Here is a 24,292-nt window from a genome sequence, read left to right as displayed (position 1 = left end):
TGCCTGTGTTATAATCCGAACAGTTGCTTGATTTCATTAAAGTCTGTGTTAGACAAGTAACAGCTTTTGGTTCTTCATTTCAGTTCCTGGCTGGGCTGCTGTGTACAGAGTCTGCATGTCCCACTCTTCATTATATCTATGAGACTTTCCATTAATTTCTGTCCACACCGTAAGTGATGCAGGGAACCTCTAAAATTTCTGATGAAATAAATCCAAAATGACCATCAGACCCTGATGAAGTACATTTTATTTGTTGTACAAAAGCGCTAACAAACAATAAATCTCGTGGGACATATAACACCGTTTTGCCATTCTTTTGGATTTATTTCTAAAATTTCTGATGAATGCCTATTGAGTAAAAAAAAGACTCGTGCTGCCTTTTAAAAATATGTTTGCAGTAATTCCTTTCCTTCAAAATGTTGCTAGGTCAGTTTCTGAGTTCATAACACATTACCAAAAATGCTGATCCAAAAAATTACACACACGATCCTGATGTTTGCTGTCTTAAAATAAATGATGGCAGTTGTGATGTTAATAATGATACAATAATCAAAATCACCAATAACACATTGTGTAATATGCTTCATCATAACAGTTCAGGTATTATACACATTGAAAAATGAAATGTATTGTCAAGTTTATAGCACAGAAGTAACAAAAATGCAGCATCACAGTAGCCAGCACTCCACAAACTGAAGTATTACTAGAAAAAATTGCATGAGAGATGGTCAAGTAAAGCTTGGTACAGCAACTGTACATTCTGCCACAACCATGGTGACAATCAGGAGTGCCATTCATGTAGGGCACACCCATATGTGCAGAAACTGAATGGTGCGTGTTAATATGAGCAATTGCCAAGTTATGCATGGGCTCACTTAATTGATGTGGCATCAGCCTCTACAGTCAGCAGACTGAATGTTGCATATCCTGTGAATCACTGCAACTGAATGCTTGAATTGACTGAAGCTGAAAGAACTGGAGTAGTTTTAGTTCTGATCAATCAACTGATCATTTCAGTGAAAACAATTTAAAAAAAATTATTATTGCCCTTGGTCAAATTGTAGCAATCCCTCTACATCTCTCGTGTAGGGGTCTGCACCCCCATGTTTAACATAGCATCCTCCAAGGTTGCACAGTCTCAAGAGAAGTTTTGAAAATTCACAGAAATGGTCTTTGAAGAAATGGTTCTTTGATCAGTACTTGACAGACTTGTCCCCCTGAAGTCACTTAAATGTCTCCAAGAACAGTGTAAGTTAAGGTGGAAGTGACAAATACACATTTGGTCCTTGGGTTTCAGAGAAGGTAGCATGTAAGATGCAAAATGTTAAAACTTTGTCCTGGGACCCTCCTTCCATACTTTGTTAAAGCCACACCATTCACTTCTACGACTTTGCTGTGATCAGATGGTTGGGTGATTTTGAGCTGTTTACCATTGCCAGTAGAAGAGAAAAACACTTGAGAGCAATTTTACCGCTCTTTCTGATGGCTTTAAGTAGTTGGTTTAAAATGAAAGCAAAATCAATGTTATACTGTTTGGTGTCAAAAGAGGCTTAAAGATATTGCAGTTGATTGAAGAGTCAACTTTGGTACTGAAACCTCTACTTGACCTACTTACACCTTTTGGTTATGGCTCATAGCTGGATCTTAGCTTTTTCATGTATTATTTTGTACTGGATGAAAAGACTGAGTGATGAACCACGCTGAATCTATAGAAATGTTCAAGGTATTTATGCCTAAGACAAGGCTTGCCATGAGCAAGGATGTACTTATTTCGCAATATGAGTTTCCTTAGCACCTCTCCAAAAATACGAGGTATACTATTTGGAGTAAAACAAATTACTGAAGTCCCATTTATCCAACATGACCTGGATGGTACACAAAAGTTTAAAGGGAAGACAAACAGATGCCTTAAAGACAGAATCCTGGAACATATGAACTAGTGCACTGGCTAAGCATGTACAAGAAAATGGGATGCACCATGTTTTTAACTTTTTTGTATTAGAGATTTTATCAGAAAACTTGAGAGGTGTAGATATTAAGAACAGAACAGAGGAGTTTGAACAGAAGTGGATTATGAAACTGCAGGCTGATAAACCCCCTGGAATTAATGGTATGGTATCACTTAAACCTATTTTGAAAGCCAGACCACTGAAACATTAAAATTATGTAAATTTTTTTGTGTTAATATGTGCTATTTATGCATTTTACTAATAGTTGTATATTTTTTAAATATTTTTAGCGTTTAAATAATTAAAGCTTTTAGATAAATGCACTTTTCAGTTTAGTTAGTACATTCTCCACTATGATAGGCTGTCTTTTAATTTAAATTTGGCTGTTCAGTAGAATGATTTGTGTCTGAAGAAGCGATCAGTTTGGATCGTGAATGCGCTAACTCCTCATTACATTTTGTTTTCTTCCTTCAGTCTTGGTTTGTTTGTTTGTTATTTTGTTGTTATTTTTTCGCCTTGAGGTGAATACTGAGCGTTTACCCAGTATCTGTACTTTTTTATTGCATTTAGCATTCTGTCTCCTGTCCCTCACCCCATACAGTTTCTGCACTAGTTCTATGTCCTCTTGAATGCCTCTATAAGAACCCCCGTCTACCCTTCACTCTTGTAACATGTTATGTGGGTCCACACTCTCAGATCCAAGTAATTGATCCCTACATTCCGTTGTACAGAGTAAATAGCATAAATTCTATCATGCTCTTCTGACACATGCAAGACTGAGATGCTAATATTGAATTGTGAATTTGTAATTAAATACTTGGTTCTAGGTATGCTGTAATCTAATTTTGAGCATTCAGTATCTAAAAATATGTATAACTATTGTGTATAGATGTTGGATGTTCATCGTGTTACACTGCTGCAGTCATTACACTTGGGTTATCCTGCCGTCAGGCAGTCCCTCAGTCGGCCAGAGTTCCAAAGTCTTGGTCCGGCGTCGGTTGCTGTCGCTTCGTCCCTGACGTCAGTGCGCCAGGGGTATATAAGATGCAGCCGATGCCATTTTCTCCAGTCTTTCTTGCTGCGCGGTGCCCGAAGCAAAAGCAGTTCGCAAGTGCCGGTCGGCCAACTCCTGAGATTTTCATTCCGAATCCAGAACCGAAGTCTTCTACAAAGCTAAGTACCCCGTTGGGGAAACTTTTTCTTGCTTCAGACCGATGTCAGTAAACGTTCATAATTGTATTTCTTGTGGGAAGCAAATACCTCATGAGGATTTCCATTCTTATTGTATCCCATGCCTAGGCCCAGACCACGACGTCACAGGTTGTCAGTTTTGTGCTAGGTTTAACAAGCGCAGTATTAAACGTCGGTTTGATTTTGCCCGACATTATTTTGGCAGAAAATTCAATTACACCATGCTGTCGGAACAACCGATGACCGGGATTCACAAATAGCACAAAGACAAGGATAGGCATCCGAGGCCCAAAACTGACGACGAAGCCTCTTCTAGACCAGTCGCCGGTTCTCCGGTTTTCAGCGAGGCACCTTCGCAGCCCCTGACGACCGCTTCTTTGGAACCACAGGCCACCTCTGACTCCCACGTGGAGATGGCTGGGCCTTCGGATACACCAGATTTACGGCCTACCGAGACTAACCCTTCAGAGGGATCCGGAGCAACTGAACAACCCACAGCTTCAGAGGGTGTTTTCAGACCTACTCAGTTAATCATTAAATCTTCTGCTAAGTCTAAAACCCCTTTAAAAACAAAGAAACAACTTCAACATTCACCAGGACAGGCCTCCATGCCTAAGAAACAGATGCTCAAAATGGCAGAAGACTTAATTACTCTGATCAGGGGGTCCCACCCTCCTCCTGATAAAAGGCCTAGACAGGATGCAGACTATGACTCATCCGACCAGGTGTCCATCTCTTCAGATTCATCCTCAGACCAAGGATACTCTTTACCCCCTTATGAGGATTCTGATGCTGAGGAATCAATTCCTTCAGCCTGTCCACCAGAGGGCTACTCCTTTGGGGAAACCTTACATACCGTGAGGGAGCATTTCCATTGGGAGGGCCAGGATTATTCAGAATCCAACAAAAGGCTCAGAGATTTTCTTTTATTACCTCAACACAGACCCCTTGCTATTCCGCTTATGTTAGATATTGTGGATGATGTGTATTCTGAATCCAGTTTAAATCCTGATTCTTTACCTCCTGCTCCAGTTAAGCCAGACAGATATTACAGAGTCCCTGACTCTCACAAATTTATTTATAAAAGCCCTCTTGCTGACCCTGAAACTATTTCCCAGGGTCCCAAAGGAGTAAAGGCCTCTACAGCAAAAAATCCAGTTCCCTCTGACAGAGATTCCAGAGCATTAGACAGATGGGGGAAGAAAGTATATACATCTGCAACTTTAGCAATGAGGGCCTTAAATTGCCAGTTTCGCATGCTTAAATATCAGCAATTTTTGATGTCTCAGTTGAAACAAAAAATGCTTCCAAATTCAGATCTTCCTAACTATAAGGAAATGCAGGATTTATTGCATGCAGCTGAACAAGTGGGAAAATATACTTTGCAATGTGGTTTTGATTCATTAGAGGCCTCCTGTAGAGCAGCAGTTACAGGGTCTGTCATTAGAAGACATGCTTGGTTAAAAGAGCAGACTTTACCAGATCATGTTAAAGCAAAATTATTGGATGCACCTTTGCAGCAGGATGTTTTATTTGGAGTTAAGGCAGAAGAGGTATTAAAGAAAATGGAGGATAAGGCAAAATCTATGCAAACGGTGAAGGATTTCTTACAGGTTCAGCCTCCTCGATTTAGCAGAAATTGGCCAACGAAAAATTGGTCCTTTCCAGTTTCAGACAGACCTCAAAGGGGCAGATACAGACGTCCAAGAGGCAGATGTCAACCACAAGGTTCTTACAGGCCTCGACAGTGGGGTGCTTCAACCCAGAAAGAAGGGGAAGACAGGCCTCAACCTTATAAAAAACAGCCCCAATGACTTCCCACTACAGCTACCAAGCACTTCTCTCTTGGCAGCCCCCTTGGGGGGAAAACTGACACTTTTCTATCACAATTGGCATATGATCACCAAAGACAAATGGGTTCTCAATATTGTATCTCAAGGTTACAGGTTCCACTTTCACACTCTGCCAAGGTTAAAAGGAATGCCAAATCTGCCACCAAATCAATGGGCAGAGGCTCAAAGACAAATTACAGCACTCATGGACATGAGAGCTATTCAAAAGGTACCAGCACAGGAGCAAGGACAAGGATTTTACTGAAGACCCTTTCTGGTTCCCAGAAAGGACAAAGCCTGGAGGCCCATTCTGGATCTTTCTTCTCTAAATACTTACCTGGATGTTCCAAAATTCAAAATGTTGACACTACAGCAGCTTCTTCCCATGCTGGGCAAGAAAGCTTGGCTCGTAACTTTGGACCTCAAGGAGGCATACCTGCATGTCCCTATCAGACAAAATTGCAGAAGATACCTCAGATTCTTAGCTGGTTCAATGCATTACCAATTCTCTGCACTGCCCTTTGGCTTATCTACTGCGTCCAGGGTCTTTACAAAATGCCTGGCACCAGTAATTGCATTTTGCAGACAAAAAGGAATTCAAATTTACCCATGCTTGGATGACTGCCTTATTCAAGCAGAGAGCAAATACATTCTTCTAAAGCATCTGGCGTTTGTAAAAAGATTGCTAATTTGCCTAGGGTACACAGTAAACAAAAAGAAGTCAAAACTAGTGCCCTCACAAGAGATAATATTCGTGGGTGCCAGCTTAAATACAATGGCCCAGATGACTTATCTCAAACCAGACAAGCAAGGATAACTGACTCAGTATTTCCAATTGATGGCAACAAAAACCCAACTCCCTGCAAGAAAAATTCTGCAGGCCTTGGGGTACATGGCATCTTGCATACTACTAATTCCATATGTCAGACTGCATATGAGGAAACTACAATGGTACCTAAAGAGTGTCTGGTCTCAACACTGTCAAAGTTTGGAAACAGTAATACCACTTATTCCTTGCCTTGAACAGGAGTTTCGATGGTGGGTTCAAGCCTGTCACCTCAACAAGGGACAGCCTTTCACTCAACCCACAGCCAGGCAAACGCTGACAACAGATGCTTCGGATTACACCTGGGGAGCACACATGGCAGGAAAATGTATTCGGGGCAAATGGCCCGCAGAACAAAGACATCTTCACATCAATCAAAAAGAGATGCTAGCCGTACAAAATGCCCTTATAGCTTTCAAGGACCTTCTGCATCCAGGACAACTACTACTAAAGACAGACAACACCACAGTTATGTGGTACATAAACAAGCAAGGGGGCAATCATTCATATCCCCTCTGCAGACAAGCCATGACCTTGTGGAACACAGCTCTAACCTATCAAGTTCATCTGCAAGCACGATTCCTGCCAGGAGAGAAAAACACACTGGCAGACGACTTAAGCAGAAACATCATGGATCCGCACGAGTGGAAATTACATCCACAGATATTCAGAATGATAACACAAAAATGGTGGAGCCCAGACATAGATCTGTTTGCATCCCCAATGAATTGCCAGCTACAGAATTTCTGCACAAGGACTTACCACCCACAAGCATGGAAAGTGGATGCCCTGTCATTCAGCTGGAAAAACCTACAAGTATATGCTTTCCCACCACTACCTCTCCTTTCAAAGGTACTCCTAAAAGCCAGACAAGAAAAGCCAAAGATGATCCTGATTGCCCCAGACTGGCCACGCCAGCACTGGTACCCAATCTTAAAGAACTTAACACAAGGTCCACCATGGATTTTGCCTCAAATACCACATCATCTGACTCAGCAAAACAATCAGATACTTCACAGCCAGCTCAAGACTTTAAACCTGGCTGCATGGAAGATTCCTTAGTCAAGCAAGCAATGCCTCTCTCCAAAGCTGTTATGGATGTCATTATGGAGGCCAGAAGGCCTAGCACCAGGAAAGCCTATTCGGATAAATGGAAGAGATTCTGTGCCTGGAACCAGGCTCACAGCCTTGACCCTCTTGTCCCAAATATTCCTCAGATACTACAATACTTAACTGAGATGCTGGACAAAGGCCTCTCCTTTTCATCCATTAAGATCCACGCCTCTGCCATCTCTGCTCATTACAACACAGACCCACCAATTTTTTCTAATCCTTTGCTAAAACAGTACCTCAGAGGGGCTAAAAACATAAGACTGCCCCGTAGAGCACCTCATCTTGGAAAAATTTACTTTACTTCCTTTTGAGCCAGCTAACTCAGCAGACTTAAAATATGTCTCTTGGAAAACTGCTCTGCTCCTGGCAATAACCTCAGTACGAAGAGTTTCAGAATTACAGGCACTAATGGCAGTGGAACCTTTCATCATTTTCCACCAAGACAGGGTGTCTTTAAGAACAAACCCTACTTTTATGCCAAAGGTGGTATCAAGTGTGGCTCTAAACCAAACTATTCACTTGCCAACTTTTTATCCAAATCCACAGAATAAAGGGGAGAGACTTCTGCATTCATTGGACATACACAGGCAGTTACACTTCTACTTGGACAAAATGAAAGCTTTCAGGAAAACTGAGCAATTGTTTGCAGCATATGCTGCAGGAGCACAGGGAAAAGCCATTTCAAAATGGACCATTTCAAAATGGATAGGGCACTGTATACGTTTCTGCTATACATACCATGGGAAAGCTGTACCTAACAGTATTAGGTCTCATTCCACCAGGGCAACAGCCACTTCAACTGCCTACCTCAGAGGAGTACCTACCAAGGACATTTTGGAAGCAGCAACTTGGAGTTCTGTACATACCTTCACCAAGCATTACCATCTGCCTCTTTATTCTAAATCCAGAGCTGGCTTTGCCACTGCAGTGCTGCAGGGCTTTATAGCCACCCTTAATGCCTTATAGAACCAGCCACCCTACCTCAGCTTTGAGATTCTACCCAAGTGTAATGACTGCAGCAGTGTAACACGATGAACATAGTACAGTTTTGTACCTACCATAAATGTAGATGTTCGAGTGTAGACACTGCTGCAGTCTAGGTTACCCTCCCTCCTTCCCCTCTTCCTTGCTGGTACTTACCTAGGCCTTCTACCCTTTGCTACCTATGGGGTGTATTTGCTGGTAACTGAAAGTTTTTGATTGCTTTTCTTATGTATGTTTTATTAGCAATTTACATTGCCTACCTTTTTAGGGGCACCTGACATCTGGAGCAAGAAAAACTGAAGAAAATGGCGTCGGCTGCATCTTATATACCCCTGGCACACTGACATCAGGGAACAAGCGACAGCAACCGACGCCGGACCAAGACTTTGGAACTCTGGCCGACTGAGGGACCGCCTGATGGCAGGATAACCCAAGTGTAATGACTGCAGCAGTGTATACACTCGAACATCTACATTTATGGTAGGTACAAAACTGTACTTTTTATTTCCCGGGACTGAATTAAAGGTACTTGAAGTATTACACTGGATGCTTTTGTTGTTGTAGTTACACTGTGATGATTCTTTTTTAGGTGACTGAGTCATTACTTGATCTCTGTCTAGTAATGGTAGCAGGAGGGTTCATTGAACCTCTCTACCATGTCCTGTGCCAGCATACAAGCTGTCTGATGTATTATGTCTGGTGTCAGCATACAAGCTGTCAGATGTTTTATATATGGTGTCAGCATACAAGTTGTCAGATGTAGTATGTATGGTGTCAGCATACAAGCTGTCAGATGTATTATATATGGTGCAAGCATACAAGCTGTCTGATGTATTATGTATGGTGCCAGCGTAAAAGCTGTCAAATTTATTATATTTGGTGTCAGCATACAAGCTGTCTGATGTATTATATATGGTGTCAGCATCCAAGCTGGCTGATGTATTATGTATGGTGCTAGCATGCATGCTGTCTGATGTATTATATATATAGATATATATATATATATATATATATATATATATATATATATATGGTATCAGCATACAAGCTCTTGGATGTATTATTTATGGTGTCAGCATACAAGCTGACAGATATACCACATGTTGTACCAGCATACAGCCCTCCATATGCGTATCCTTTTGTGCCAACATATATAAGCCCTCAGATGTACAGAGTTTGCTAGCAGTTTGTATATTTGGAGAATGATTCATAGGTGTGTACTAGGCTAATGTTCCTGGAATTTTTACAAGCCTAGCCCATAGGATTACCCTGACATCGTGCCACCTGACTGTAGTTCCCAGTGCCTCTGTCGATTAGAGCCACTGGAGTGAACCCCGGGGTGAATTTTATTTTTCCCATCCACTCATCAATATTTCACTTGAAGAAGGCCAGTGAGGTGCTCTGTTTGACATGTATGGGAAGTCTGTTCCATAGAATGGGCAGTCTCTGGGTTATGAACTTGTCCCTCCAGCTTGTTCTGTTGATTGTGGTAATGAGGTTGAGGTCTCTGGAGCGTTTGCTGGGGAGAGATTGGGATTTCTTTAGATGTAGCATTACCAACAGAGCTGGGGCAGACATGGCTTTGTAAGTCAAGCAGATTGCCTCTAAGTAGGCAATATGAGACAGAGAATAGTTGGAGTCTTTTGAGTCTGTCCGTATAGAAGTGTTTCAGGCCTAGGATCCTCTTTGTGAGGTACTTTTGTAGCCTCTCCAGTTGTTGCAGGTGTCTAGTGAGGTACATGCCAAATGGGACATTGTACCCGATGATTGGCCTAATGAGGGAAGAGTAGAGGGAGACAATGACCTCTTTCTTCCTGGATGCAAAACCCTTAGTAATGAAATATGCCACATAGAAGGACTTTCTGACCACAGTGGCAATGTGGTGGTCAAAAGAGAGGTTGCTGTCAACCTGTGTTCCCAGATATCTCATAATGCCTTCTGTGTTCAGTGGACTACCATCTATGTGGTAATTCATGGGAGCCGGCTTTTTCTCAAAGTGGATGATGACACATTTTTTGGAATTGAACTTACGGCCATGGTTCTGACACCAGTCATTGGTCTCAGTGATGCCTTTCTGTAGGATGTCAACATCACTTGGGGAGTTAATAATAGCTCCCAACTTGCAATCATCTGTGAACTTTGTCAGCCAGAGTCCCTTCGTGTTGGCCTGGACTTCAGAGAAGTAGATACCAAACAAGAGAGGACCCAGAACCAAACCCTGTGGGACTCTACTTATGACTGGTCAGCAGTCTGATTTGGAATCAGCTACTTTCACACTGTGAGTTCTATCTGTAAGCCAGTTTGCAACCCACCTAATGATTTAGGGGTTGATGCCTAGCTTAGTGAGTTTTTCTATGATTCTTAAGTGGGTAATGGTATCAAAGGCTTTGACCAGATCAAGGTAGGCTGTATGAGCCACCTTGCCTTCATCCACAGCTCTGTTGACTGACTCAAAGAAATCGACCGGGTTGAGCAGGCATGATCTACCCTTCACAAAATCAAACTGTGTTGGATCTAGAGTTTGGAGTTTCCCTATATCCTTGTTTATTACGTCCATGATGATGCATTCCATAGCTTTGCATATCAGACTCGTCAGGCTAATGGAGCAGTAGTTCCAGGGATCTGTGGTCACTCCTCCTTTGTGGAGAGGGATGACTGTAGCAGTGCGCCATTCTGTAGGGACAAAGCCTGAGGTGAGGCTGTGATTGAACAGAGAACATAGGTGAGGTGCCAGTTCACTCTGTAGTTCATGTAGAACACAGCCAGGGATATTGTCAGGTCCCATAGAAGCTGTATTCTTGGCCTTGGACAGTGCTGTTTTAACCTGTGCAACAGTAATATTGGGTGCCTGGCAATCTACTCATATTATGATTGGTCCTTTGGTGGGGGAGAGAGTGGTAAAGTTGGCACTGAATCTGTCAGCCAGTATATTGGCAATATCTAATGGCTCGGTGTAGGAGGTACCGTTGTGCAGGGTATAGCCATGGAGATTCTTTACATAACTATAGAAGGCCTTGTGGTTGTCTTTATTATCTGCTGCAATTCTGTTTTCATAGCTAGCTTTAGAGGATTTGATGAGGGATCTCAACTTTTTGTTGAGGCTGATAAGGGGGTTTCTACAGTCTTGGGACTTCACCTTATTGCGCATCAGTTTCCCCTTTCTGTTGTGGAGTTTGTTTATGGCAGGGGACCACCAGATTGGCTTTCTTTTTTTGGAGGAGTGCCTCTTGGTTCTATTGGGTATGGTGAGATCCATGGATTTGTGTACGTGTTTGTACAATGCATTGGTGTATGATTCGGCGGTCATGCAATTATTCTGCATTTGTATGGGTGTCATGAAGTTGGCCACCTCTGTTTTTAGGAGCCCAAATTTAGCTTTGGAGAAGTTTTTCGTGGTGGTTACTTTTGCGGGGTGGGTGGGAGGGATGTGGATTTCCAAGCTGATTAGTTTGTGGTCAGGTCTAACCAGGGAGGAGTTGACTATTGGTGTAGAGGAACGGTCACCTATGTTAGTAATGACCAGGTCAAGGATGTTGCTACCTCTAGTGGGGGTAAGAAGGAGCTGGTCCAGGGAATTGGAATTAATGAATTCCAGGAAATGTTGAGCAAGTGTGTTGGTACGTGAGTAGCTTTCCCAGTTAATGGAGGGGTAGTTGAAGTCGCCCAGTATGAGAGTACTAGGTTGGACCCTATTATTCTCTAGGGAACTTAGGAACATGGAGTTTGAATCTTGGGACATGGTTGGGGATCTATAGCAGGCTATGACCTGAATTGCTGTCTTACCCAGTGTTAGCTGCACCTGAAATATCTCTGATGCGTTATGTTGGGCTACCAGTCTGGAGGTGTGCGCATCCTTTATGAATATGGAAACTCCACCACCTTTGGAGCTTCTATCCAAGTTCTGGGGCTGAAAGGAGTTGAATGAGTTATAGCCTGGTAGTGCAGGGGTGCTTTCTGCTGCCTTGAACCAGGTCTCTGTTACAGCACAAATGGCGATGTTTTCCATTTTAAGGAGTGCTTTGAGCAAGTGCATTTTTAGATTTAGACTTCTAGCATTGAGCCACATGACCCTCAGATTGTATTTGTTTGTAGCTGTTACAGTGGTAATTTGGTCTTTGGAACACCACCTAAAAAAAGGCACTATAGGGGTGGCAAGAGCCTTGGCCAGTATCCAGAAGCCCAGGGAAGACAGATGCAGGCCATCTCTGGCAAAGCATTGAGGTCTATCAGTCATGTCATTCCAGGCCGACAGAAACTGGATCCCCTTAGAATGACACCAGAAACTTAGCCATTTGTTGAAATACATATTGTCTTTGTTTTTGGTTTCTTAAGTTTACCATTTACTATGAACCACACAGTGCTAACAGTGACTCCATCTGAATACCCCTGGGGCCTGCCATCCACCTGTCTTAGAAGCTTATGATGTACTTTACTTTTTTTTTCTTTTTTTTCAGTTTTATGACTTTTGACCCCATTCCTGCCCACATCATACTTTCTACAATGAGGCTTGTGCCCATTTGTTCCCCTGGAAAATATATTCTTGATACAGAGATAAGAGCCATCAAAGGAGACTGTTATCCCAGCAGCCATGAGGTTGTTTTATGCTTCTTCCTGCAGTCTGTCATCTGCATGCTAGCTGAGCCTTCCTCATCCCATAAAACATATCAGTCTGTCCCTCCCACTGACATGGGCATGTTGTACACCTTTCTTGTTTGTCTCTTGACCTCAGAACTACACAGCTTTCCTTCTCAGAGCAGCAGCCTGTATCATAATGAGCAACGGCTATGGAGACATTTACCTTATGGCCTTAACCCCTCTTCCAGTGACTGTTATGTACACATGCATCATTTCAAGGGCTTCATACACCCCTCCCTGATGTGTAAATGCCACAAACACGCATCATCATGGGGTAAAATCGCTGATGTGTGAACACCAATTCCGTATTTTCCCAGACATGGTTACTGTTCTCATACAAGCAGTTTGACAACAGGAACCATCAATTCTTCCCCCAAGAATGGGAAGTCAGCATGGGCAACTAATTTCACTTTTGTCTTTTCAGCATGGGCAACTAATTTCACTTTTGTCTTTTTCCAGTAGCAGAGCCACTATTTCAGCTCTTGTCATCTGGGTCATAGTCAGGTCTTTAGCCGTCTGTGCCTGGGCGTATTTTATTCATTCTGGTGCATTCCTTTACTAGATGCCTAAGACCTTCATCATCCAAAATTTAAATTACTGGTGTTTTCTGTTCAGCTCTGGAGTTTAAAATATGCCTCGCCCTACACCTGGCAGATTTAGATCAGCACACTTCTAATCCTCCATTTAATTTTTTTTATTTTCTCCTTTGTAATAATTCAAACCTGGAGGGGGAGGTAGCATTTAGCTGGGTTATCAGTTCGTATCAACATATTCAGCAGTGACAGTAATCAGATCACCACCTATTACTGTTCTGTAAACTTCCACAAGCATTAAAATTCAGACTTGCGAGACATGCCATACTCAACAGTAATTTTGTTTCTTTAAAGCCAGTTTTGAAAAAAACAAGGTTTTAAACATTAGTTTTATTTACTGAGGAGCCTTTTAATTGTCATGTGATTGTTTTATGTTTAAATTTATATGATGCGTTTTGAATATTAACTGCTTGACAAAATGCAAGGAAGACAAAGTCTGTGATGTTTAAATTATACTGTAATAAATTTTATGTTATGAGTCCCTGCTGGATTACCAAAGGTTCAAAACGTTGAATGTCATGCGGCCAAGACCATGTATCGAAGTTTTGAAACTTTAAATGTTTTGAATGGAGATCGCCGTACAGTGTGGAATGGGAAATTTACCCTTTTCCGCAATGTGGTGCAATCTTGGAGTTGGTATATTTAATTAGCAGGGGGTTTAAGGGGATGCAGCCACCCATGTTGGGGGGGCAGGGGGGCTTGTCCCCCTGCAAAAATGCAAAAAAAAAAAAAATTGTTTTTATTTATTTAGTTAGTTTAGTTTAGTTTCAAAGTTTCAAAACTTCAATAATATGGTCTCGGCTGTATGATGATCAAAGTTTTGAAACTTCAGTAAGCCAATAGCGACCCATTATAATACACCTTCCACTATGTTTCCTGAACTGTTTGTTTTTATTTTCAGATAATGACATTGACACTGGTCACAGCTGGTTATCTTTATTGCTTTTTACTTTAGACTGCACAAGAAACACAGGCTATCAGGTCCTGTAATGTTTATACGGAAACTCTTGACAAAGGCTAAAGTTGCAAAAACTCTTAAAGCTATACATTACATCCCCTTTTCCACTTTGCAACACACACATGTGGGTGTATATAGATATATATGTATGTGTGTATATTTTTACATGCATACATAGACACAGACACAAAACATATTTAGACTGTACTTTTTTTTATTTGATACCTATTAATGTCTGCAGAGCACGTTGTGATGCCCACCTGATCCTCCATAGGTCAAGAGCAGTTTCAAAGAGGTAATTGTGTGTTTGTATAGAGCTGTTTTTATAACAGTTATGGAACACTGAACTCTGTTATGTATTCTGGTGCAGCTGGAGAAAGAACAAATACTCCTCATAGAGAGAGAATCAAACGGTTTTGAGGCTTGTCTTATAGCCAAAGATCACATGAATTTTCTCACTTCTTTGTGTGAGAATCAAACGGTTTTGAGGCTTGTCTTATAGCCAAAGATCACAGGAATTTTCTCACTTCTTTGTGTATTTTGGCCTTCTCAGATGAGACCTATAGCTGACATGCAGGGCATTAAAGGATGCTTTACTGTTTGAAACCTTTTATTTAAAATAACTACTGGTGACCTAAACAGGAAACTCATTTGGCATCAATTAAAAATTAATAGCAACTATACCTTGATGACTTAATATTTCCAAGACATCCATACCTATAGAATAAATTCTTCCTTCTCAGTTAAATTTAGCCCATCGGCCCATACCTTGGAACAGTGAATGCCGAGCGGCAGACTCAATATATATAGAATTCCCGGTTAAGAAACAGAACTTTAAAAACTTGATCATCCTGGTGGCTTTAATTTTCATAATTGCAGCTCAGCAATCAAATATGAATTTTGTGACTTAATTACATTGAGAGATATGGTCCAGATGATTGATTTTCATACTCAAAGTAATAACAATTAGGATCGATTACTTGCTAAGATTTGTAGTAAAATTCATAATATTAAAATCTCTTCCCACATTAAGGACCCCTGATAATTTGACTTTAGTATTTACGGTAGATTCATATATTAATTCCAAATTTGTTATAACAAGTTATGACTACTCGAAGATTAGAGATCAGTCACTTTTTGAAAACACTACTGGCCTAGATTGGAACACTGAACCGTCATCTGTGCAATCAGCAATGTGGCAATTGTTTAAGTGGAAATACTCACAGCTAATAGATTAATAGACCAAAAATGGATTTCACCACTATGGCAGAGTAGACAACTAACTAAACTTAGTAATTCAAAATAGAAGGCACCACAAATTATTTAAAGTATTTCGTTCAAGTTCCTTAAAGAAAAAATTAATTTTGTAGAGCATTGAAAAATTGAATTAAGACATCTAAAACTGGTTGCAAAGAGTCGCTGTCTAAGAATATTGATCTGAAAAAGTTTTATATTTTTGTCAGCAGTATCAAAAAGGCTAACAGTAGACATGTTCCTATTCTTAACTGGGTGCAGTTCTTTGTAATTCTTCTGAAATAACTGAAGTTTTAAAGGTCTTTGTCATCACCTCAGTTTAATCAAATACTGTAGTTAGTGATGTATCTCATACTTCATGTCCATTAATTACAAAGGATATGCTGAAATATGCATTAAATATAGTTAAAAAGAACAGTAGGGGTGCTCTCCCTGACTCTGTACTAGGTTGTTTCATTCATAACCTTCCTGGTCAGCTGATACGCGCTTTAACCTATTTATTTAACATGTTATTAGTGACCAGTACTGTTAGTGATTCACAGAAGCTGGCAAATATCGTACCGATGTATAAGTGTGGATCTTTTTATGATACTACTAGCAATTGTCTAATAAGTCTGACATCAGTTATGGGCAAGTGCTTTGAGAGGTATTTATCACTTCCAAACACCCATGTGAATGTAGTAGCTCTTGTTGATCTTAAACAACTTGGTTTCACAAAGAAAAGATAGACTGTTACCAGTCTGACTGTATGTTATGAAACTAGTAATGAAGCCTCAGATGAATGGGATTAATGTGGGAGTACCAACTTAGATCTGTCAAAGGCTTTTAATAGTATCCCTTATGCAGCAATAAAGAATTCCCCTTAAAGCATAAGTTCTTATATTATTGAATGGGTAATGTATTTGCTTAGATGTAGATGTCAATGCTCTAAAGTTCAGGGCCACTTTCGGAATGGCCAGAGACTACTACTGGTGTTCCACAGAGATCCATTTTAGTCCCTTTACTGTTCAACTCTGTATTTTCATTTTTGCCTCTTAATAAAACTTTTTGGCTATCTAAATATGCTGATGACATTAAAATTGGAACGTTTTAACATCTTTGTCAAATTGTTTAGCTTTCTGTCCATATGTATTGAAACTATTTGAATGGCTAAATAAAGTGAGTGTTAATGTCAATTCATCTAAGAGTGGTGCGATGTATTTCAGCCATTTCAGATATGAATAACCTTTTCATTTTGGGAAATCATCTTATAAAGTAAGTGACTCGGTACAGATACTTTAGTGTATATGTAAGTTCTAACGTAACATTTATTTAAGGCAAAGACTATGCATGTTTTGGGCCACCTCCTGAGAACATTTTCAATCAGATCTGTAGCAGTTCTATTAAAATTACATTGTATCTAGCATGGTACACACCACTGTTTCTGTTGTGCAACATTGATGGTGCTCTTCTTCTTTTATAGTATTATTAAAATTTTGAGTATTTGTACAAATACAAGTTTTATTTGATTTCTTAGCAGTAACTATGTTGCTACCCCATTCAATGTTCCAGGCAACTTTTTAGTCTGACCAGTGTATGTGTTGCCAGCAAGAAATTTCAGAGTAATGTTGCAAGTAGGTCTCATTAAATGCATTATGGGAAGGAATACCACTGTATTCTGATTCTGTATGATGAGAATATTTAAATTTGGAATAACGTTTCTGCTGTGGCATCACAGAGAGTTAAGGTTATGAGCTACTAATGATGTTTATCCTGTAGCCCTGAGTTTGGTTCCCTGAGTCTCCCCTTGTACATTCCGTACATCTGAACAAGTAATTTAATTAGAGAATACTCCCAGCTTTCCCTTCCCACAAGACGTGGGTTTAGAAAGCTTTCCTAATTAAGAAATTAATAAATATAAACATTTGCACCTTGATATACAGTGACTTTAGGTTGATTATGCATATACTGAGTGAGAGTGTGTGTGTATTTGTGGTTGCAGAAAATCAAACATTTGCATAATTTTGTCTTGGAGAGCTCAGGGATTTTTCTGTATGTTCATATAACCTCTTTATATAAAAATCTGTGAAAATTCACTGCCAATCAGTGCTAACAGTGATATTCTGTGGCTATGACCTTGTGTTAGGGCTATTGAGATCTCGCTTGCTATAAGAAATTATCTTAAATGAATACTACTGAGTTGTATCTATAAACAATTTAGAAATTTTAATGCTTATAATGTCATATGGATTTTAAATGAACCTAACTGATAGAGAAGTTTGATGTTTTTTTTCTGTTTTCTCTATAGACCTGGATCGTGTGAATCTAGATGACTACAATATCCATGTGATTGCCAGTGTGTTCAAACAGTGGTTAAGAGAGCTGCCCAATCCTCTAATGACCTTTGAATTCTATTCAGAGTTTTTAAGAGTTATGGGTAAGGAACACTGTTTTATTTTCCCAAAAGAATTGTAAATGAAAGTTACTTTGTTATAAAGTGTAATTATCTCAGCTGTTTATGGGGGAAATATCCAAGACTTTGCCATTGAATATGAGAACGTTTTTACAGAAATATTTTGAGTGCTAACTGTTGCATATTTGCTCTTGTGTCAGGAATACTTCTTCATCAGTACAGAAATAGGCAACAGACAGAACCATTTTACATAGCTTGGTATTCTCTGACTATAATAAGATTCATAGTAAGGCATAATTTCACAAGCAGATGCTCAGGGCTTGTTTTGATGTCAGTTAGCAGTATCTGATCACTTCACTGTAAATATTTATGAATGTGATAGGTTATAGCCCCTGTAAGGGGTCTGGCCTTCATCAAAGATGCTTTCTTTCTGATTGGCTTTGTGCCACTCACTGTTTAGTCATGAATGAAACAACCTGTAATGTTTACTATTGCTACAACTTTGTGTCTCTATCATATACATGATGTGGAGCTTTTCTCCCCGGGCATCCGCTGAAAAAGGACCTGCGTCCAGTCGGAATTTCCCAGTAAACAAATGTAAATAAATAAATAAAATAAATAAATAATGAAGTGATAAGACATTCAAAGCTACAGAGAGCCAATTCCCAGTGCCTGATGAACAAAGTGTAAATAAATAAATATACTTTAGATGTAACTTGTACATTCAAAGGTACTACCCATGTTACCCTGGTCAAATATCAACGGTATATATCCTATAGAATTTGCATATAATGTTAGAATATTTTACTATATTTTAGACTGATTTCTATGATCCTATGAAACTATATATCCTATAGAATTTGCATATAATGTTAGAATATTTTACTATATTTTAGACTAATTTCTGTGTTACTAGGTCCTGACATTATGTAGTCTAAATGTTACAATAATTGCATGAATGCTCTGTCTCATTTTTATGTTTTATTGTTATACTTTACTTTGTACAGAGCTTTTATCCCACTGACAAGGGACTTTGTGCCCAGCTGAAGTCTTTTGGTAAACAAAATAAAATAAATATATACATACATACATACTTGCAACTTGCAGCAATCAAGCCTGAATTATCTCTAAAAAGACTTTACACATTAAAAAATAATGCAGATATTCACTGAATGATTTTCTGTTATATGTATCTCACTTCTGTTCTTTATTAAACAAACATTTTTCCATCGATCTGACAAGTATCACACTGCTAGCACTCCTCAAAGCCAGGAAATCCATTGTGGTTTATCTTTATATCTTTCCTCCACTAATGGCAGATAACCCCAGCTGCAAAGCAGCCCCAGTTCATGTTGATATGTTCCACTGCAGGGATAACCGAAACTATAATCATCAATCATGAATTGTCTATACACTGTTTTTTTTATCAAGATTCATGTTTGCCTTTAAACATTACATTACAGTAAACCTTTGTATGTGTGTCAGCTATCTAAATGCACTTATACCAGAAATGTTTTTGTGTTTCTTCTTCTCTTTTCCACATAATCTGCAATATTTATTGCATCACCAATATTTGGTGAAGTTATGGATTTCAGCCTCCAAGTTATTGTTTTCATGGCTGTTGTCATTGTTTACAAGTGTCTGTTCATTCAAATCCATTGATTTGTCAAATCCTACTAACATTAAGTCACAGAATGAGCATCACTTTACTGCCAAGCAGTTCTCCAAGTAAACAATGCAGCTGTAGTTTGTATACATTAAACCACTGGTTTGTCACAAATCTATGCTCCCATGTCCAACGTGCAGCTACCCAAAAGGTAGGATCTGTCTGTGACAGCTTCCTTCACAGCCATGCTGGAATATAAAAAAAAAGTGTGCAAACACTTCTAGGCAATCATTCTAAAATTTGTAGGCATTGTAAATGGCATACATATCCCCAAGCTTTTATAATATAGATCTTTCTGTGTGCCTTTAAACCCTTCTCTGATTAATTGTATCCTCTGCCGTACTTATTTATTCTCATGATGTGTTAATTGCCTTGCTTACTAGCCTTTTTTCATTGGTAGGTCATGTCTAGATTCCATTATAATGAAATTAGTGCTGTACTTTCCTAGTAACAAGTGTAATCCCAACATGCAGTAAATGTCATCAATTCAAAGTCCAGCTTCAGGGAATTATTTAAGTCACATTTTTTTACCTGATGGTTCTGACTACCCACACGTCTACATTTTTTTTTTTTGCTTTCAAAATATTATGCTTCTCTTTCTCTTCACATCACCTCAAACCCCTAATCCAGAACACCTGTGTTACTGTTATTTAATAAGTAATAGCACATTTAACCATGGCTTCAGTCTTACAGTGTATTATCTCTTTTAAGAACCACATCCCTCTTCCCATAGTAAGATGAAGGAGAAAAATACCATTTCAAACTCCTCTTTATTATTGCTCCTTAAACCAGTAATATTTCCATTCAGCATCACAAGATTTCATCTGTTAACTACAAATTTTAAACGTGAACTATGATAGTGTAAGGTTCTTAGACTCCAAGTCCATCCACTTCTTTCCTGGCCACAAACTTTTCCTGACAGTTTTCTGGTATACCAAGTAGGAAATCTGTCATCGTATCTGTGATTGACTTCACGTAGTGGCCAAATGCATCCACTGGAGAAGACTGGGATTTAATAAGAATCAAGAAGCAGCACAAAAAATAACACTTTTACTTTCTGAACTAATTCCAGTCCTACCATTTTTTGTCTCATAAAATCAGATTTCTGCCTTTCTGTTACCCATTGATAGTCTTGTTAACTGTCTCTTTAGTTTATCCAACAAATGCCCTGATATTTAATATGGCAAGTTTCACACAGACCCCCACCCCCCGCTTAAGTTTGTTTTATATTCTTATATTCTTAAAATGTATCAGATTTCAGTAAGTTTGAAGAAAGAATATTCAAATCCTGGGTTTTGTCAAGTAAATGAAAACATCATCCATAAATACGTATATTTTTACTTTTTAGATCTTATCATACTCTTATGGTGGATTTCTATATTGCATCAGCTAAGAGTTCTAAATATAAAACAAATTAAATTGGTGACAGTGGACATCCCTGATGGGTCTGCCCTTGATCATCTTAGTGGATGAAAAAGAAACCCTGGTTTGTCCTTATATGAGCCCTTGAATCAGAATTTTGGCACAGTTAGATTTATGAACTATTTCATAAACTCGTAGGCAACAAAAGTCTCAATCAGATAATATCATTCTTGTCTGTCTTATGCTTTCTCTGCAAGTAAACTTACTCTTCCTAGCTCATCATCATTCGTTTACATCACTAACAACCCTGTCTTCAGTTTATCAATTGTTTGTATCATGAGTTTATTTGCAGTATAAAACATTCATAATTGTCTCTGAATAGCTTCACAGTCACTACTGGCTGTCTAGTTTAAACATTCGCCACTTTAGGTCACAAGATCACAATTATTCGTTGTGATCTTTCCGCCATGGCCACATTAGGGCCTACTGGTGTTTGGAGAAATTATGAAAGAAAGCATCTTTAAGTGACTTTTTCTGAAAATTATATTTTTTTATCTGAACTCTATCTTCTTTCTCATCTTTTCCAGTTTGAATTATACTGATAGGTCCCCTACAGTTAACTGGTTTTCTAAGTTCTCCAGTGTATCCCATTTAATTCTAAAAGTTCCCTTGCTTTGTTCCAGTAGTTTTCTTGTATACATTTCCACTTATTTTCTCATTCCTATTTTTTTTTCCATCCCCTCTAGCAGCGACTGACCCTAAGAACTAAATTTCCTTTTTCTTCAGTAGCAGTTGCTTACTGCAGTTTATATAGTTCTCCACTTTTAACTAATAAACAGGGAACCTTCAGTGGCATTCTAGAGTAAAAGACTTAATAGCTAATAGATGACAGTCCAAGGGGACATGAACAGAAAGCAGTGTTAAATGTAAAGAAGCTCTTGTAACTAAATGCACATGTTCCGTTGAAGTACATATTTTTTTTAGTTTCAAAACTTTAACTGCACTTATTTGAGTAGTAACTGTAATGCAGAACCTCTGATGAAAAGACCTCAGTCAGTTTCATGACCCTTGTATAAGCCTGTACATACCTCCCTAACTTGGTAAACTGAAGCACTGTAGGACCACCTTGTATGTATCCAGTGCTTTTAATGGTTATTATGTAGTCTTTCCCAGCAATGATTAATGAGATATCCTCCACACAGTTCTTCAGAAAACAAAGTAGCAGTCTCACCTGTTTCCTTGCATTGACTCTTCACACTCAGCTTCACATATTAACAAGTACCTAAATGTAATATTTTCCTTGTCAGTTTTAAAGCATTTTACCACATTTAACTTATGTTCATAGTACTGATCACTGCTGTATGGGTTATATCTCGCAGGTCTGCTCCCAAAGCTTCAGGGCACCTTCATTGCTCCCAAACTGTCAAGCAGCTAAAGCTAAAGTTTGGGTGCAAAACCCTTCTGAGCTTTCCTGCCTGCGGAAAGGAGGAGGCTGAGCCCTGAAGGAACAATGCTAGAACAACAAAAAATAAATGTCCACACCCTGGCATAAAAATCACACCAAAAAGCAAGGGGATGGAGGGAGGGACTGGCTACTGCAGCAGTGATCATTCAAACATCTAATGTTATGGTAAGTTCATCTTACACAACTGAACTGTGTTTGCCATATTTATCACTGCTGCTACCACTTTTTCTTCTTGGTCCTTTTTTTCCACTCTGCTTGCTGAGTATCAAACATCTCCCTGTTGTATTAGAGCCCTTTTGTCACATAGCAGTGGAGAGTCCCTCAGATTTACTGGCTGAGAGCCAACTGGAGGGCCCCATAATTCAGAGTGACACAGGGGATTTTGTACTCTTGTCTGCATAACAACAATGGAGAGCATTTCTGTAAATCCATATCTGCAACCCTAGGGTGGGGGATGTGTATAACACATCACCACAGAGACTCATAATGCCTTATCCCCGTGAGTACTTGCAGGTGTGCACTCACTATTGTCGATTACCACCAGGCAGTGGCTTAGTGAGCTGCAAGCCAATGCCCAGCACTTGTACTACTGTGGCTGTGCCCTCTGCTCTTCCCCTAGAATGGACATGCCCATCCTCCTGTGGCAGTGCTGTCAAGTGCTGCAGCCACTAATTAAACTCAGGCCACTTGGGTGGTAGTCCTTCAAGGTAAGTTTATTAAAGTGCTTTTTCCAAAGCACTTTACAAAAACATTAGTCTGAACAGTGTATAATTCAAATTTAAGGAACTAAGTACAATAATTTAAGCAGTGAAACAAGTATACAAAACAAAAGTACTTCATAAATGGCTACTACAAAAGAAGTACAAATAGATACTCTCAGGTGACAAAAATCCCAGCAGATCAAGTGTCATCATGGTTTTATTCCTCTGGGTCAATGGCACTGATACTGACACCAGTTTTTAACTAATTTATTCTTTTCAGGAGTGACCAGCGGGACCATCTGCTCATTTCGGCAGTATTAAGATATTAAGCAAAGGTTAAACAGTGCCTGTTTTGATTCACATGTATTCCAGCATCAGGATGGTGCAGAATGCTGGCCTTCACATGAGGAAGTTTCAGCACCTCCTCAGATGGATGGACTATTTCTGCCAAGGGATTCCCTTGATACATGTTTTATCATGGAAGCTGGTTGGAGTAGGCTGTCCACCCTGCGTAATTTGGACAAGCCCTTCATCCAGTTCACAAATGATTGAAGAATGTTTGAAAATAGGTTGGAGGCTTACCTGGACTCTTCCTTCATTCAGCTTGTCTTGCCTTCCTTGCAGATGAACTGTGCATCTGTTTGAAAGTGACGTTGATACCCCAGCTGTCAGAATGTTTGTCTTTTTTTAACATTGTTATTAAATTACAGTTTGCACCATTGCCATAAGTACCTGAATATTAACAGAAAAGAAAACGGACCATGCTTATGTTTCTCATTGACTTCATGCAGTATACATTTTAAGTTATGCTTCACTCCAACATTACACACATTGCTTAATTCCTGCCATCCCTTAAATTTCACTTCTCTCTTCCTGAACATTATTCTACATGTATTGTCCCCACAAATCCCCTTTAGTTTTTCTAAAAATTCCATCTTTATTTCTTCTATCTCCTTTACTATATTCTTTTCTTCAGTTACAGTTGGATTAGATTTTCATTTCCATTTTCTAGTAAATTTTTTTTTGTCAACCACTAACATTAGACTTAGTAAGACCTTTCTATGTCTAGGCAGTTCAGATCCTGTTACCCAGCTCAGAGGACTCATTTCCTTAGACATAATAACACTTCTGACAAAGTACATTAAAGTGAATTTTGTAAAATTTGTCAACTTATTACAATCTCAAAAAACATGTTACCAGTTACATCTCTCGTTCCCATCACACTTCCAGTGTTTACTGTCTGCCTGGGGAAGAGTTCTCCAAACTCTTCTTGGTGTATAAAAATATCTGTGCAGATAACTCCAAGCAAAAATCCTAAACTGTCTGGGCTTTGCTGCATACTTGGGGAGCTACAATTCTTCCTTTGTAAAT

General features: G+C 39.4%; 1 protein-coding gene across 4 annotated transcripts in view; it reads left to right on the top strand.

Annotated features, from left to right (window-relative positions):
- Window positions 1-24,292, top strand: part of MYO9A (myosin IXA) — a 2,281,069-nt gene that overhangs the window by 2,108,443 nt on the left and 148,334 nt on the right. For all 4 annotated transcript variants that reach the window (XM_044077496.1, XM_044077494.1, XM_044077495.1 and 1 more), the window contains one exon: window positions 17,623-17,751. In XM_044077496.1, coding sequence (XP_043933431.1) covers window positions 17,623-17,751 — 129 coding nt within the window. The remainder of the gene's footprint in view (window positions 1-17,622; window positions 17,752-24,292) is intronic.

This window comes from Protopterus annectens, chromosome 7.part0 (assembly GCF_019279795.1).
Source record: "Protopterus annectens isolate FY-2018-M chromosome 7.part0, PAN1.0, whole genome shotgun sequence".
Classification (NCBI taxonomy): Eukaryota; Metazoa; Chordata; order Ceratodontiformes; family Protopteridae; genus Protopterus; species Protopterus annectens.
This window is presented reverse-complemented; position numbering and strand designations above follow the sequence as displayed.